Genomic DNA, 19,103 nt, shown 5'->3' with positions numbered 1-19,103 from the left:
TATATTATGTTAATATTTTTCTTTTCTAAAATGTTCCATATAATTTCTCTTGAAACTCTATCATAATTTTTTTTTTAAGTTAATGAATATCGTATATAGATCTTATTTTTGCTCCTTTTACTTTTCAATTAGTTGTCTAAGAAAATATATAGTTTCTATTGTCGACTTTCCATTCATATATCCAAATTGATTTTCGGTTATCGCAGTATTCTTAATTTTTTTTTCTATTATTTTTATTCAAAGTTTCATGGTATGATTCAATAGTTTAATACCTTTTAATTTACATGTTTTGTACGTTTCTCTTGTTTTTATATAAAGAAATTAGATTATTCTCTGTTGATCAAATATTTTTTTCATTTTCAATATCATATAAATAATTTTATAAGTCATTCGATATATTATTTCCCTATGCATTTCCATATCTCTATCATAATATTATATGATGCAATGACTTTTTTATTTTATATTTTATTTATAATTTGTTCTATTTATAAAATTTGAATTTTATTATAAAAATTTATACTTTTATACTCATTTAATTTATTTAAATTACCTAAATTTAGTTGAACATCCAAATCTTTATTAAAAATTAATAAAAATATTTTTTTCATTATTCTTTTATTTTTTCATTATTCTTTTATTTTTTCATCATTTATTAGTATCATATTACATTAATTTTTAATATATCTTAGACAAGATTTTTTTATCTAACTCTCTTATTTTAATTATTCTATAAATATTTTTTATTTTTTTACTTAATTTTTTATATAATTGTTTGAAAATTTTATTTTTTATTTCATTTATTATTTTTAGCCTCTTTTTTTATTATTGTTTTAAGGTTTTCTTATTTTTATAAATATATAATTTTTTCTAAGTCGATAGTTTTATCTGATATCTTTTAATTTAATAATGCTAATATACTCCAGAAATTAGTCTATGTAAATTAAATGGATTAGATTGGGAGATGTAACAAGTCTTGTTAGTATAATTATAAATAATTTATATTGGAGGTCCGTTTTTAAGTATGCGAAAGTAGTGTTTCAGATTTTTTTGGTAGGCGAACTAAGGGAGAGGATTATCTATCTCCGGATTTGTCAGAGCATGAACACTTGGATTATTAAGAAATAATAATAATAATAATAATTTATGACACGTGACACTTTTATTGAGTGCTGTAGTTTGCTTAAAATTCAATGGAATTTATATCCATCTGGCCTTGGTAAATTGTTTGGTACCGATGCAGCATTGTAGCTTAATGACGTTGTTATGGATATTGACTAGGGGTGTAAATGAATAAAATCAAGTTCGATTCGATAAAAGTTTGATTGAGTTTGTTTAATAAAATTTGTTAAGATAAATAAATTAAACTCAAATTTTACAATACTCGATTTGTTAATTCGTAAACATATTTGTTAGTAAATTCATGAATTAATTTTTAAATAAAAAAATAATAGTCTTGATATTAAATTTATAAATTTTACATTTTATTTATGAAAAATATAAATAAATATATTAAATTTATTTATTAAATAAAATTATAAATTTTAATTAAAATATTATAATTTTTTTCAAATATATAATTTAGTTTTTAATGACTATTAAAATTTATAATTTATATTTTTAAAGTTTATTTAGATTTGATAAAAGATATTCGTTAAATAAAATTTGAGTTCAATTTAATTATAAATTAATCAAATTTAAATATTTAAGAGTTCACTTGATTCGATTATTAGAAGTGCAAATGAATATAACTGAGCTAAATAGTATAAAAATATTGATATTTGAATTTGAATATATATTATATTTGAATTTGACTTGGAATTTGAAAATATAAATAATTTTATCTCGAACTCAATTTGAAATATGGTTTGAATTGTTAAAATTTTGATTCAGTAAAATTTTATAATTTAAAATGATTTTAATTTTAGTTTGGTTTAAAATATTCAGACTTTAATTTAAGTATATATAAACTAAAATTATGTAAAAATAATCCAAATAGCTCGCAGGTAGCTCATGACAATGGAATGAAATATTATAGATTCAAATTCAGTTTGAAAATTTTATTTAACATGTTCCAATTTGATTTGAATTTGCTGATCGGTTCTCTTCGTCTGTACTCCCAGGCTTGACACATCTTGTGTTGAACAGGGATGATGTGGCCTGTGGGCTGGTGCCAGCATGAGATTGACTTGGGCCATGCCGAGCACAACTCGAGTTGGCCATAGCGCGTGTGCTAGATATAGCCCCAAATGGGTCCGTTCTACAATTTTCTCCAATTCGAATTGGATTGAGTTATTTTTGCATAAAAAACAATTTAGTCAAACCCTTTTAAGAATTTAAAAATATTTTTTATAAATATTACCGTCCCGACCTCATTCATCACAGATTCTCATTTTCTCGATCTCATTCCTTTAATTCTTTCGCAATAAAGAAAATTCCTCAACTAATATGTTGCTTAAAAATGTGCATCTTATATGAAAATAAATAATTTAGGATTATTTTTACAACCAAACAGAGCAACTCAAGGAATAAAACAGTTACTCCATGAGTTTTTTTTTATAATTCAAATATTCAGTCGGACTAATTTTTATTTCGGGAAATAGACCATGTTTCCTCTTGATTTATCTATCAAAAATTTTAAATACAATTTATGAATATTTAAAAATTGGTCTATAAAATATTTATCTCAATATGAATTTCAATTAATTAATTTATTTTTCTAAATACTATACTATTGCGCCAAATAATAAGTGATTCACGTTAAATAGACTATAGTAGTGAGAATAGGTTGAGTTGGTACTAAAATAAAAATAGTCGTTTCCAAGTAATTAAATTCATTATTAATAAAATAATTAATAAATTTGAATTTGACCATGAATATGATTAAAACATTCACATCTCCTTCCCTAATTTAAAAATGATAAAGAGAAAAAAATAGTAAAAAAATTAAAAATACTAGAAATTTAAAAATAGTTAATATAGTGTATAATAAAAAATAATTATTTAAATTTAATAAAATAGATAATCCATTTTAAATTTTAAAGATATTATAAATAAATTGATGTGAATGCTCATATATGCAGTTTTATCCTAGATTGAGGTTATTTTTGAGAAAAAAATACAATTAAATCACACAATAACAACTTGAATTTGATGACGAGTACGAAGCAACAAATTGGCGCTCGCAAAATTTCTGTTGTAAGGGAGTATGACACGTACCGTACAATGGAATGACAAATTGAATAATAAATACGACTGTTTGTACTACACTTACACTCTAAAATGATGATTTTTCACGCGGCCAGTGAAACGGTCTTGCCTTCCACTATGAATGTCTTGCTGCCTTCTAACTGCAACAAACAAACCAAAAAAAAAAACTAGCTGACATTCGCAGGAGCAATAAAAAAAAAACTAAGCAAAATTTCATGAAAAATTATAGAACAAAATTGTCTCCAATTACGGAGAGCAAATCACATGTTCAACTTAATAAAAGCGATCGTTCAATACATATAAAATTAATTAAATAAATAATCTTAAATAATTTGTTAAAGTAGATAAAGAAGCTTGAGTATGTATATATTTAACTTGTTAATATTCATGAAAAGGGATATGTGAATCACATCCATCAATAAAATTCTCATTAATATGGTAAACGAATAAATCAATTTTCAATATGAACAAATAAACTCCTATCATCCAATTTAATAATCAATCAAATAAATTTAAAACTATTAAATTTTTAAATAATCAAAGAAACTAGAGCTGAGAGCTTAATAATATCTAAACAAACAAAGTTTAAACCAAACTTAAATCAAACTCAAACTCATAAAAAAGAAATCAAACCAAGCTTAAATAATCATTTCAACAATTTGATTCAGTTTAAATTCAATTCAATTACTTTAACAAATAAATTTGAATACCATCAAGTTTAACTCGACTTGGCTCCTTAACACCTATATTATATGGGTGCATTCATTCAACTTTGGAATATAACCAAGGAAATTCAGGCCACATTTCTAAACTCTTCCTTCTTTAGGAAACAAATGATGTTGATAGAAGTATAAAAGGTGGTGAAGAATGTAATTTGGCATCAAAGCGTTCATAAAAAATTAAAGAGATTTTAGAAAATTATCTCCAATTCCTCCGAATCCTAAGAACTACTTGTAACTATTTTTAAAACTCCAAAAGGGAAGGAGAACTACTACAATCAGTTTGCTCAATCCGAGTAACTCTATGTTTCTTTGGACCACACAACTAATCCTTAGAAAATTAGGTTAGATGAATTGCATTGGTTTAATGTCGTGCATGTTAATGTATCCATGATTTCATATTGATTTAGAATCACCCGACGATACCTCATGTCGCATGTTGCAGAGAATATTGTGTCTAACATATTATATTTTGTGCATAGATACAATATGTATTTACTTGTATATCAATTCAATTGAATCTAGAAAGAAATTCATATAATCTACTTAGAGGGAAAACAAAGCTAGTGAGATTATAATGAACAACAAAGTACTTCAAAGAGAAATTTACCTTCCTCTTCAAGTACGACAAAGCCTCATGCTTTGAGGAAAAGTCGGACAGGAGAGAACTAGAGCATGCCTCAATGTGTAGTTTAAGCTTCTTCAACTTCATTGACTGTGAAGGTTCCTGAAATGATTATTCTGGTTAACAAAGTGAAGGCACAGGATAAGTTGTAATGTAGTATTGCTAATTGGAACCTGATTAAGAAGCACTCTGCACAACTTCTTTAGCTTTATCTTTGGCTGCGCAACATCTTTGGCCTCTACATCCTCAATCTTATTCCTCTTTGCTGGGCCATTAGAATCATCAGAGTGCTCAATGTCACTGTTGACGAAAGATGTCTTTTTCCCCTTCCAGTGGCAACCAGCGATCTTCTTCGGCTGATCCTTGACCCCAAGCCCTTGTTTTCCTGTTGTAGCTTTGTCCTGTAAAATATGAAACGAGGGAGGGAAATTATCACCAAACATCCATGTGAAAGCTTTTCAAAGATGCACTATTTCATGATCTGTGGCCACATTTGTATCAATAGTGCTGTGATATTTAATTATCCCAATCAAATCAATCAAGCCAATTAAATATGAAGATAAATAAACAAAATTTAGACAGCAAGAAGAATGATCAAATTATTGTTCAATTCAAAGCAAACATGAGGAATCAAGAAATAAGAACAGAAGATATTCTTAGATTTGAAAGGGGCAAGACAACCTTATATGAATAATTATGGTCTAAAACAAGACAAATTTTTTTTCGAAAATCATCTAAAGATTCTTATGCATTGTTTTTGTGATGGTTCTGACTTAATAGACCTTAGAAAAAAAACTTTCACATGTATGATGTCCTAGAATATAATTCGATGTGAATAAGGAACCTTAAGGCTACTAGCCTAAAAACGAAAGAATTCAATAAAAGAAATCACTTACTTGAACAAGCTTATACAAATTTTCTTGATCTTCTTCAGCGAATGTTTTGCGCTTATTTGAATCTGGAGGTACAGAATCTTTTGGTAAGGAGGATCTAGTAGCATGAAATTTGGCCCCAAGAAAACCTCCAGAAATGAATCCAAGTTTGTTACCCCACCACTGTGCATTTTCATCTTTGCAGCTTGCTACCACATGCAAAGTACAAAAGAAGCATCAATTACTCAAAGAACAAGAGAAAATGAAACGTATATAAGGAATTTGTAAATAGCAAACGCAGCACAAAATCTCAGATAAGTGAGAATGTCAGTCAATAGATAGAAAGCAAAAGAAGAAAGGCAAAGGTCCGAATTTTAAATCACTTTTCTTATTTGTATAAAGTGGCAAATAGATCAACTATTAGGACCGCAACAGTTAATAAAATTTAAATTGTAAAGTAAATTACGATAAAATTATATTTGATACAATACAATTAATAAAAAAATAGATAATGAAATAAACTAATTTGAGAAAAGTAATGATGTCGGCACATGCATTTAATTCAAATCCTAGATTTGATAGTGTGTGTATTGTTTAACGAATAAGATTTAAATTATAATTACAAATTATGATAAAAATTCTATACTTTAAAATTATAAATACCATCCAAATAAATCACTGCACTTTAAATGATGCGACCTTTTTGGTACAAATTCAAAGTGATTTTCAATCACCAAGATCACTCTTTCTTAAAATTTCATTGTATGACTCATAAGCTTAATACACCAATAATTTGCACAATTTTACATGTCTGCTTTATTTTCATACAAGAGACTAAAATAATTACCCATTTTCTTTGTTTTCAATATAAGGTTAAATGACTTCGTAAATCATTCAATACTTCTATTTTCCTAGGCACTTCGATACTTCAATTGAAACTTCATCCAATTCAACTATTTTTTTCATTTAGCATCCCATTAAACGCTTGTTCTACTTCTGAAATTCATAAACTAAGTTGATCACCTCATTCTTTATTAAAAAGTTGATAAAAATACTTCATTTATCATTTTTTTGATTTTCTCATCCTTCACTAATTCTCTATTGTATTTTATTTGGATAAAAACCTTTGTTTTTCTCTCTGATTTTAATTATTATATAGATATTCCTTTCCCCTTCTTTTATATAGGTGTTCACTTTCCCATGAACAACTAGAATTACAAAATAAAAAATAAAAGAAAGAAGCAACACAGTGTTTGTTGCAAACCTTCCTGATTAGAATCAGCTAACGTGTACAAAGTTCCATTTTCTACATCAAGATCAGTCTGGCTACTGTCCTCAGCTTTACTAACCTGAAAAATGACATGCAAATATATTAACAATTGTAATAGGTCATGCTTACAGCATATCAGTATAATTATGAATCCATCTGAAATCAATTCTTGGATATTGGCCTTGAAGATTAGATATTCATCATCAAGCCAAAGTGATGTATGTCCCAACTATTTGGCATCTCACTAGTGATATTCAAATAAACTAAATTTTTATGACATTGAGAAGTTTTTGGTCTCCTTTCTCCCCCTTAACACATTTATCTCTAGTTAATTCAACTAATCAAAAATATGTGATACTTGAACATGTTAATATCATCTCAACTTAAACTTATCTTATTTTAGCATATATTACGGCTACACCTAATTGCACTTGATTTTTTTATTTTTTATTTTATGTTTCAAATCAGCACGCACCAATTTTTTTGTTATATGTTAGTAAAATACATGAAACACATGAATTGATAAAGAAATTATATGCAAATAGCCAATCACTTACAAGTATTCCTTGAAGATCCTTGGCCGAGTATGCATTCACACTCTTGCCCCTCTCTCTTTTCTTGTACCTATTTAAAACTATAGAAAATTAACACTAGTGAATAGAGAAGTAAGCTTTTAGTAGTCCAACTATTAGAATGAGAGCAATCAACCTTCCTTGAGGCCGAGTGACCTTCATGACTGAATCCTTACTTGATGTATCATTTGTATATTCTATTTCTTCATCATCTCTCAGTCTTGCTTCTACATGCCATAAAGGATATAAATTAAAATCGCTGAAGCATTGTAAAAGCTAACAATCAAATTAGCTAAATATCAAATTCTCCACACTATACCTTTCTCATCAGGTGCAGCTACTTGCTGCATAAAAAAAAAAGAAATAAGGCAAAGAATTAGTTAAAATTCAAAAAAATAAGGTAACAAAAAGGCTCCAAATCTACATCATCTGAGCAACAGCATTACCACTTGTAGTCTTTTAAGAATATTGTCAAATTGGGAAGTATCAAACGCCCAGTTATTAGAAGCATTATCCAAGCCAATTCCTACACATGAATTATTAATTAAATAAGCTCTAAACTGCAAGAGAATAATTTTTACAAATTTATTCAAACAATCGCTATTCTTATTAGAAAATCGTTGATAACCTGTTGTGTCCTGCTTGTTTTTCACTCTAATATGACCCTTAATGCCTTGCTTTTCTTTGCCAAGGCCTTCACCTTCTTCCCAGCCCTACAAAAAGTCAGAAGAAAGCATAAATAAACTACAAAGGAAGATGCCTTTAGAAGAAGTAACACCTAAGTATGGTGAGGAACATACATAATTATGTGGTTCGACTATTCAAAGACATGTTTCTTGTAATTACGAGGAACATACTTTATCTTATTTCTTTAGACATGTTTCTTATAATTCCCTTCTAATATATTATTCTTATTTCATTATTATACCTCTGGGTGTGATGCTTCTGTCCTATGAACATAGAATGTGGATATATTACAAGCATAGTCTAGGATTGCGATGGCACAATCCTTTAACCGGCACAATAGACATGTCAATTGAATTATTTCATTATGGGAGTGAGTATTCCTAGTCATGGGAAGACTGCTCCCTTGAAATATGACAGAAACAATAGGGCTTTATAACAAATCTGTTGGCAGCAGCACATGGTTAGTTGATCCTCGACTGAAATATCATTCATCGAAACTGCCTTCTTTACACCTACTTACCCTTATTAAAACACGATGCAATTTATCATCCATCCCCACTTGAACAAATTCTTAGTGCATAGCTCAAAACAGAAGTCATACAAGAAGAAATGAGAAGAACCACATAAAAGCAAATTTCAGCAGGGAGACGCATTAGGACTATGACTATCTCCCAAGATCATGTATCAAATCAAACCCTAATTACACTGCTGCAATTCAAATTCTCAAAATCCTCAAAATGGATAGTTTATGAAATAGCCTGACCTTCCTCACAGACAGCGCCATAATACATGATATCGATTCATTTTATTTGTAAAAAAAATGCAACATTGAACATACATGACCAACCCTTTTTTCAGAAGGAATGCCGATCCATGATATCACGAACTATTTCAATTCATTACACAGACAAAAACGGCAAGTCACGTCGACATAAGCAGGCAATCCAGGAATATCGAAAATCGAATCATATTAAGCAGCCACTCATCAGATGAGTAGAATCATGAGCGAGGAAAGAAAAAAAATAAGGAGCTTGACAGAAAGAGAAGTAATACGAACGAACCATTTGTTTCATGAGACGGAAGGCGGCGGAGTCCCGAGCGACGCCGGAGTAGCAGGCTGGAGTTCCTGGCGCTGCCATGTCTTCAACAATCTACGTTCCAGGCCGCTTCCCCCCGCCGCTCGCAGCCCCGCCGCAGCCGAACTTCCGTACTGTAAACCCCCGCACAACATCCAAAACCTAATAAGTAGACGAATTTTATTTTGCTTTCAACGTCAGACTTTTATCCATTATTTCATCGTACCCCTTTGTATTTTAAAATATTACATGTCACCCATTATAGTTTGCAAAAATACTATCAAAATATTCCTCACCTTCGCGATGCCTTCTCTTCGAAGCAGTTCGGATCCTCTGGACCAAACGCCCCTGGACCACCCCTGGACCACAAATTCCACATAAGAAGGATTCACGTGCAAAGCACGTGCGTGCTGGGAACCCAACTCACGTAGAAACAAAAGAGGCAGCGAGCAGCCAAACGAAGAGCCCTAGCGGCGATAATCGTCCCCCCGTCCGCGACTAGTGTGAGGTTTCCCAGCCAAACGAAGAGGAGGAGGAGCCCTATCCTCCTGCCGGCGACGGAAGCCTCTCTCGCCCACAAATTTCTCGGTGGCGGAAAACCCCTCGCGTCCCCGACGGCCCGCGGTGTCGGCGACGGCCTCTAACAGCCCCGACTCACGCAGGAATCCAACTCCGGCAACCTATTACAGTTCCAACTTACTCCTCTGAGGTCCAGCCCTGCCCGCGACTAGCGACAACCCAAGCTCTGCCGCCGTTGGAGGCTGATTTCAACTGTTGGTATATGTTCGAGCTTTCCTCAGTGTGTTCCTTCCCATTTAATAAGCTTTCCTCTGCTAAGTTCAAGCTCGATCACTACAACCTCTGGTTCAGAACAATCTGGTAAGTCTGTGATTTAATCATTCACAATGAAGAGGATTCCACCGAGTTAAGAATAACCTCTGGTTCAGCTAGTTTAGTTGTTAATCATCTGTATGTGTTGCTGTTGCTTCTAGGTTTTGCATTGTTTTTTATCAGCTAAGTCTGTGTTTTATGTTTTCTACTATCAACTTCAGAATTTTTTCGTTAAAAGTTACAGCAAATTGAATAACATGAGGGTTATTTTCTCATGAGTTCATAGCTTTGTCATTGTTTTACCCTATTATGTGGTATTATATTGAAACAAAATTGCTGAGATTTGCTACTAGTCACCTTTGCTGGCCCATCGTTCTCTAAAATTAATCGAGCAAAACTGAACTGCATGCCTGGCAGAGCTTGAGCAAAACTGAACTGCGTGCCAGATTGACATATAACTTTGAGATTTCTGCTAAGTCAAATTTCCCCTAAAACTGAAACCAAAAGGCAGATTATTATAAGGGCTCATACCACCCCCATAGTTTTAATCTTCATTGCTTCCTCACATATGAAATGAGCGAAATTTTAAAGATCTTTAACTAGGATAAAATTTACATTGCATCTTCGGCCATGTTTGAAAATATAGCAGTTTGATTAAATTAGAACATGACCATTTTACAGTTCTATTAACTTTTTTTATGTTTATTTTAGAAAAACAAGCTTGCAGTTTTCTTATGTGTATCTTGCAGTTAAATTTTGTTGGAACTTTGAAGTTATAAGCAAGCTTATTTCATTAATGTTGATGTTGAAGTTATAAGAATAGATTGGAACTTATCTGTACTCAACATCAAGTTACTCATGGCATCAACTTTGAATCATAACTTTGAGCTTATTTCTTTTTTTAAAAAAATTTATTTAGCATACAATCTATGAACATTAAAAAATATTTGGATTGGAGTAATTCTTGTTTGCTTAATAGGTTGGTATTTCATGGCATCATCAAGTTACAACTCCATCGACAATACAAAATTTGCACTTGTACCATGCAGGGACTGCAGACAAAGAACATTGGTATGTGTTTCTAGATCAAGCAAAAATCCCAGAAGGAGGTATTATCGATGTGGGCAGCATGACTGGCAAAAGTGGGTGGTAGCCGATACTTTATCTGATGAAGACAATAGTGAAATATGTCGTGGAAGGTTAGGAAGAATAGAGTCAAAGTTAGGAAGTGAATCCATTTCTTCTCGTGGACATAATCTAGGAAATTCAAATGTACCATCAGTGGTTTGGATATTAGTTATAGCGAATCTGACACTTTTGGCCGTTTACCTTATTACTTTGTTGGTTCGGTCTTGTTAATTAGTGTTGAGTAATGTTATTATTGTAATATGATGGATTAACTGTTTGAAAGAACCAGATGAAGGGTAATTGGTTTATTAGTTCAGGTGGTTAATTAGTGTTGACTAATGTTGGTATTGTAATGTCATAGGATAATTAGTTTTTTTGTTAAGATGGATGTTGTGGAACTTGTTATATAATGGTTTGAAAATGTTATAATGATTTATTCTGTGTTGTTGTTCTTTCGGTATTTTGTTCTCATCTCTGTAATGTTCATCAAGGGTTGATTGGTTCGCTTGTGTTGCAATGATTGCTTTTGATGTCCGTGTGATGCTGGGTGCCAACGGTTTTGTTTGATATAAGCTTGTGTTGCAATGGTTGCTTGCTCAATCACAGCTCAAGAGTCAACAGACTTGGAAGCATCAAGCTGGACAAACTCTCTTACAGAATCAAAACTGCTGTACGACAAGCTCTTCACCTCACCAAGTGCAACATTCAACTGACCGACAGCATTTGAGATCAACATGTCACTACTATTTGATCTTCAGTTAGATAGATCAGATTTCTCCTCCCAGATCCAGACATCCATAGGATTAGAAAGAATTTGTCAATCTGAAGAGACTTTGTTGGGAAAGGAAAATAGGGAAAGGCATGCAATTCAGTTTTGCTCGATTAATTTTAGAGAACGATGGGTGAGCAAAGGTGACTAGTAACAAATCTCAGCAATTTTGTTTCAATATAATTCAACATAATAGGGTAAAACAATGACAAAGCTATGAACTCATGAGAAATAACCCTCATGTTATTCAATTTGCTGTAACTCCTAACGAAAAAATTCTGAAGTTGATAGTAGAAAACATAAAACACAGACTTAGCTGATCAAAAACAATGCAAAACCTAGAAGCAACAGCAACACATACAGATGATTAACAACTAAACTAGCTGAACCAGAGGTTGTTCTTAACTCCATGGAATCCTCTTCATTGTGAATGATTAAATTACAGATATTGATGAATGTTTGAACAAGGTATTACATCAAGGTACTGATCGAGCTTGAACTTAGCAGAGGAAAGCTTATTAAATGGGAAGGAACACACTGAGGAAAGCTCGAACATATACCAACAGTTGAAATCAGCCTCCAACGGCGGCAGAGCTTGGGCTGTCGCTGGTCGCGGGCAGGGCTGGACCTCAGAGGAGTAAGTTGGAACTGTAATAGGTTGCCAGAGTTGGATTCCTGCGTGAGTCGGGCTGTTGGAGGCCGTCGCCAACGCCGCGGGCCGTCGGGGACGCGAGGGGTTTTCCGCCACCGAGAAATTTGTGGGCGAGAGAGGCTTCCGTCGCCGGCAGGAGGATAGGGCTCCTCCTCCTCTTCGTTTGGCTGGGAAACCTCACACTGGTCGCGGATGCGGGGACGGTTATCGCCGCTAGGGCTTTTCGTTTGGCTGCTCGCTGCCTCTTTCGTTTCTGTGTGAGTTGGGTTCCCAGCACGCACGTGCTTTGCACGTGAATCCTTCTTATGTGGAATTTGTGGTCCAGGGGTGGTCCAGGGGCGTTTGGTCCAGAGGATCCGAACTGCTCTTCGAAGTCCTAGTTGGCTAAAGAGAAATTTTTATAGATTAAGCAAGTCGTTTCAGAGTCAGTATTAACTGCATCATTATTTTTCTTTAAACGGAATGCATGTGTGACTTTGGGCTAAAAATATTTGTGACTAAGATGGTAAATGAATCAAATATTTATGGATAAATTTGATATTAAATTTGATAAGAATTTATTTATATTTATTTAGTACATATAAAATTAATTAAATAAACGTTAAACATTCAATAAATAAATTTGTATTATCAAATTTAACAATCAATCAAATAACCTTCAAAATATTAAAATTTTATAATCAAATAAAATTAAAATGATAGCTCAATAACATATAAATAAATCAAATTTAAACTAAACTTAACTATGCTCAAACTTATAAAAAAATCAAATTAAATTTGAACCATCATTTAAACAACTTAGTTAATTTTAAATTAAACTTGATTTAATTTGACTAAATAATCGAATAAACTTGAACATTTTAAATTTTAACTTGGCATAACTCCATCATAACTAGTGCCTACAATTTAAATACACTGAAGTTGAATAGTCAATAGTTGTTGACCTCTTAAAAAATCACCCTTATATCTAAATAGAGGGTACATATGCATAATAAACTTTTATAGTAGCTTTTTTTTTTTGAGTTTTTTTTTTTTTTTTTGGACATGATCACTCAATATTCAGGAGATCATGCTCCTAATTCTTGAGGTCATTTCCAACGTAATTGTTAATGTGATGTTATAATTTAACTGTATATTAATCGACATTGTGGAGAGATGTTATAACACCTCTATGTTTGAACATGTTCAATGTCTTGAACTCGTTCAAGTAAATATGGGGTGGCCCTGGCCCATCCCATGTGTATAATTTTTTAAAAAAATTATTTATTAAAAATCAAATTTCATTAAATTATCAATACACATATCCATTTTCAAATATGTCGTTTCCTCCACAAAATCTTCAAAAATTCCAAGGTTTTGGAAATTCTATGAATCATCCAAATTATGCCCCTCGAAGTCCATATCAACCGCTTCTAGTTGAATATTGGCAAAACATGAGTCATTCGTATTTCACGCAATTGGTTATTCATGGATATAGCACCCCACACACAACTGGTATGTCTTTCACTCCTTCGATGTCGAATGAACCTGCAACTCCAACTTTTGTCTTGGAGACTCAACTTTTTGACCGTGAATCTCCAATTGAGGTGGTCAATTTTGGAAAAAAAAAATGATTTCAAATGCTGAGGGTATAAGAAAGCGTTCAGGTTGGACAAAGGTTGAAAAAACGAGATCTTAGCGAGAAGTTTTGTCACTACTAGCGATGATCCAATAATCGTCAATGATCAAAAGGCGGATGCTTTTTGGGGACATGTTGCAAGCTACTACAATGAGAATCAGATAGATCGAATAAGTGCGATAGAGGGGGGGTGAATATCGCTCTTTTAAAAAACTTTAGCCTTTTAGATCAGAATTGTGCACAGCGTAAAGTAAAGAGAGAGAGACAAGTTCATTTACTTCGTACGGAGTCTAGCTTGACTCCTACTCAAAGGCCCGTGGTCCTTGACCACACCGATGGGCAAAACACTATAACCCTTCTTTCCGAAATCTTCGGAAAGAAGCAGATCGTACAGATACAAAAGGTATAAGATAGTAACAACCCTACTATCTTATTTAAAATTAAGTGCAATACAAAGATTATACCGACAGTAGTACGCGTAGAATGTAGCTTGGTCGGTACTTCCAGATGAAGTGGCTTACTGAGCTGATGTAGACGTGTAGCACGATCCGTACGCAAAGAAGATCTTCTAAGATGATCAGAAGTATTATTCAACCTCATACTTCGAGCCTCCTTTTATAGGTGTACTGGACATTCGGTCGACCGATCCTCCTGTTCGGTTGATTGAACACGCTCCCCTCCTTCCTGACTGGAATCTGACGCTAGCTTGATATTCTGCATTAACTAGTCTTTAATGGTTCGGTCGACCGATCCATCTTTTCTGTCGACCGAACAAGCACTTTCCCTGTTCGTCGAAATCTACCGAGATCTTTATTTAATGTACCTTTAATGTTGATTGTATCGGTCGACCGATCCACGGGTTCGGTCGACCGATCAGCCCAAATGTCCTTTTCCTTCTGATTTACACTGATGATCTATTCTATGCTGAGTCATCATGATTCGGTCGACCGATAGTCTGGTTCGGTCGACCGATCAAGTTTTGACCGGACTCTAGTCTGATCTGTTCTGAACTGATAACTGCTTTGAGTTGACCTGGTTCGGTCGACCGATCCTCCTATTCGGTCGACTGATCGGGCCGGACCTGCAAAACAGTGTTAAGCAAAACATCTTGCAAAATGAATGTTAGCACAATAACATTATAATGTATGAGTAATATAAAAGATAGTAGAACTGTCTTGATCTCAACTTGAAAACCTTCCCGATTTTTTCAGTTGGATCAGCGACCTAAGGTTGTTCCCTACGGGAACCCGACCTCACTGTCGCTCCTCCAGTTGTTTATCTCAACCTACCTGCCAAATTTAGATCCTCCAGATCTAATTTGGACTTTTCACTTAGCTTTGATCGGCTCGCTATGACTTTTTCCTTGATCTTCGGTCCTCCAGACCTCTCGATCGCACCGCCAAGTTTCGGGTCCCCTCGACCCACTTGGACTTGCACTTGGGTTCCACGATCTGCTAAGATTTCTCCTGCCTAGCGTCCAACTAGGTATTTCTGATTGAGTAAACAGCTTGCACACTTGGTCAACTTGTTAGATCACAACAAGACTTAACTTGAACCTTTGACAACATCAAAACTTAGGTTTGATTCTGGTGCAATTTGCATCAACAATCTCCCTTTTTTTGATGTTTGGCAACCAAGGTTCAAAGTTAAGTAAAAATATGCAAAAGTGAAATAAACAAGCAATTTTGATTTTAACTCTCCTCCTGAGTTAAACAACTCCCCCTGAATTCACTATCTCTCCCCCTTTACACACATCAAAAATATGAGAAAATCATAAAAGCAAGTAAAAGAAACATGATTAAAGAAAACAACTTAGTTCAGTGTGACCCTAGTAGTAATGAACATGAAAAAATTATAGCAAGTTTTTTAGAAACATAGAAAAATTCAAAAAAAAATGTATAAAACTTTGAAAATATCTTTTACTTGAATGAAGGATAGAATTTTGAGATCAAGAAGAATAAGGAAGTAAAAATTTGAAAACTTTTACCAAGTTAAAAAAAATGATGTTAAAAATTTCAAAATAAAGTAAAGTAAGAAATAGACAATTTTGAAAAAGTGTGAAAATTTTCACCAAGTTAAAACTTTTGAAAATGAATTTTGAAAAGTGAAAATTTTTATTAAAAAGAATGATTTTGAATTTTATTTTGAAAACTTTTGAAAAAGATTTTGAAAAAGAATTTGAAAATGAATTTTGAAAAATAAAATAAGATATATAATTTTGAGAAGTGTGAAAATATTGACTAAGTAGAATATTTTGAAATATTTTGAAAATTGTCAAAATTGATTTTAAAACTTGAAAAATAGTCTTAAAAAGCTCCCCCTAAAATTGATGACAACCTAAAAGTTCAAGCATGGTTAGAAAGACTAAGGAAAGATTGTCCTTATGATGAAATGTCCAACCGTTGTACAAGGCTAACTACCACAAGATAGTAGCTATTGACTCAGATTGGTCAATTTGAGTGTTTAGGACTAACTATGTTTTTACTAGCTAGTGAACTCAAATTGATTCATGTATGTTGTTTAAAGCCTAGATTTATAGCGATGCACTGACATAAACATCTGAAATCTTAGGCTAGGTCCTAAGCATCTCACCCATTTTAAGTTATCAAGCAAGGAATCCTACTGTGCTTGTGAGATGTTGGCTCCTAGAACTATAGGAACATGCAGTTCTACGGTAGAACCTAGGCTACTCCAGAAAATTAAAATATTTTGAAAAACAAACTTTTGAAAGAGGGATTTTTACAAAAATCATTTTTGAAAAATAAACTAAGTAATAATTTTTTTAAAAAAATGGAACCTATTCTATAAAATTTACCAAAAAAAATATTAATAATTGAAAAATATAAGATCAAACTTAGTCATAATCCAAGTTAATAGATATAATAAGTCACAAGTAATAAATCCTAAAATCACTCCTCCTCATCCTCATCATCTCGAAAATAGTCAAACATCCTCCGCTGCTCCTTTTCTAAAGCATCAGTACGATCCATCATCTCTTGACGAAAATATGCAATTTGGCCCTGAAGAGAATTGTACTGATCATCCATCTTCGTCTCTAAGGAGGTAAATTGACTAAAAATATCATCACGAAGACGGCTAAAAAACTCACTAGGCGGAGGAGGTGGTGCATATGAAATGCTCTGAATAAAGTCAAAGTAAGGCGTCATGACAAATCATGGATCAATAAATACCGAAGGAGGCACAGAAACTGGAATCGGATCATCTTCAGCAATAGGTTCTTCGACAGCCGATTGAACGTAATGTGGATGAGTCCGTTTATACACAAGGCCTTCGTCGCTAGTCTTAATCCCAGCCAAAGACAACTGCCTAATACTAACAAGATCGAAATCAGATAACTCAATTAGTTCACCACGATGAACTCCTACCCCTAAAGAGGCAATATAGGCAGTGAGAACATGACACTGAATCATATGAACTTTATTCAAGGTGCTGTACCCTGAATAATAGATGATGGATCGGAACACCCAGTATCCTAAGTCAATATCTAGTCTATGTCACAGTGCATACATTAGAAAAAGATGAACTGGTCGTAAAACACCCTGATCTCTAGATGACAGAGGATGAATGCAGGAAACAATCATCTTATAAAAAACATTGTGTGTCGGACTAAAGGGTACAGTAGACATCTTTTTAGGACGTGGTCCCTCAAAGAAGTCGGTATACATAAGATCAAGAGTAAGATGTGCAAACGGAGCAGGTAATGGATTTGGAAGAGAATCACTGAAAAATATATGATTCATCGAGGGTCGGATCCGTAGAAATCGAAGAAACATATCTAGATCAAACAGCATCTCTCTGGTGGCTACTCTAATCTTATAGTGATGATGATCAAGTTCACAGAAGTTGTGATAAAATTCAGAATAGAGAATGAGATTATAAGCATGTCGGCAAAAGACAATGCTATCTAGCTGAAAGTGTTGGTTGATTTCTATGGCTTCAGGACAGAAAGTTTGGTAGAATTGAAGATCTAGACAACGAGTACTTATCACATTAAATTTTTTATTTGGAAAAGATTACCTTAATTCCTCAAATGAAAACCTAGGGTCCTGACTGGGATTAAGAGAGCTAGCCTCTCGTTGTGCAATTGCTCTACTTTTTTCACTAAAATAATAAAATAAATAAAAAACATTAGCAATATGTAAATGGATAAAACGGGAATAAATGTGGAAAATACCGAGGCATTGTCGCACACTATCGAAGCTGGAATCGGCGAATGGATTCAAAGATCAGAAGATGAAGAAGAGAAGATTAATGGGATGAGCCTTCTGGTTTGCTCGATCCTGTTTATATAGAGGTTGATCGGTCGACCGATCCCTTTACAACGCCGTCCTTTTTGACCAGTAATCGATATTCGGTCGACCGAAAATTATGTTCGGTCGACTGATATATTTAATTCGATACAGATATAGGTTAGATGAACGGTCCAAAATTTACTCTTTTGGTCGACCGATCACGATGTTCGGTCGACCGATAAATTGATTATCGCCAATATGACTGACTAGTCAACGACCGTTCAGTCTACCGAAACTTGTGATCGGTTGACCGATCGCGATTTTCCAATACAGGTTCAATGTTGGTTTTAACTTATTTAATTAAATTTTAAAAAGATTTTTAATTAAGTTTAAAAAGTTTTTTAATTAAGTTTAAAATAATTTTTAAGTTAAGTTTAAAATGATTTTTTAATTTAGTTTTTTTTAATTAATTAATTTTTAAAATGATTTTAATTAATTTTTAAAATAATTTTAATTAGTTTTTAAAAGATTTTAATTAATTTTTAAAATAATTAGTTTTTAAAAGATTTTAATTAATTTTTAAAAAGATTTTAATTAGATTCTAAAAAGATTTTAATTAATTTTTAAAATAATTTTAATTAGTTTTTAAAAGATTTTAATTAATTTTTAAAATAATTAGTTTTTAAAATATTTTAATTAATTTTTAAAATAATTAGTTTTTAAAAGATTTTAATTAATTTTTAAAAAGATTTTAATTAGGTTCTAAAAAGATTTTAATTAAGTTTTTAAAAGATTTTAATTAATTTTTAAAATAATTTTAA

General features: G+C 32.6%; 1 protein-coding gene across 1 annotated transcript; it reads right to left on the bottom strand.

Moving 5' to 3' along the window:
• Nucleotides 1–3,119: 3,119 nt before the first annotated feature.
• LOC121967105 (G-patch domain-containing protein 1-like) lies at nt 3,120–9,200 on the bottom strand. The gene is made up of 11 exons (XM_042517136.1): nt 9,017–9,200; nt 7,897–7,981; nt 7,715–7,794; nt 7,588–7,612; nt 7,405–7,495; nt 7,254–7,320; nt 6,691–6,775; nt 5,451–5,635; nt 4,728–4,955; nt 4,540–4,656; nt 3,120–3,350 (listed from the first exon to the last, which is right to left on the bottom strand). Exons 1-11 carry the CDS (start codon nt 9,092–9,094, stop codon nt 3,294–3,296), a joined length of 1,098 nt encoding a protein of 365 aa, XP_042373070.1. The 5' UTR covers nt 9,095–9,200; the 3' UTR covers nt 3,120–3,293.
• Nucleotides 9,201–19,103: the final 9,903 nt, after the last annotated feature.

The sequence above is a fragment of the Zingiber officinale genome, chromosome 3B (genome assembly GCF_018446385.1).
Source record: "Zingiber officinale cultivar Zhangliang chromosome 3B, Zo_v1.1, whole genome shotgun sequence".
In the NCBI taxonomy this organism is placed as follows: Eukaryota; Viridiplantae; Streptophyta; class Magnoliopsida; order Zingiberales; family Zingiberaceae; genus Zingiber; species Zingiber officinale.
Note: the sequence above shows the minus strand (reverse complement) of the source record. Positions and strands in the feature narration are given on the sequence as shown.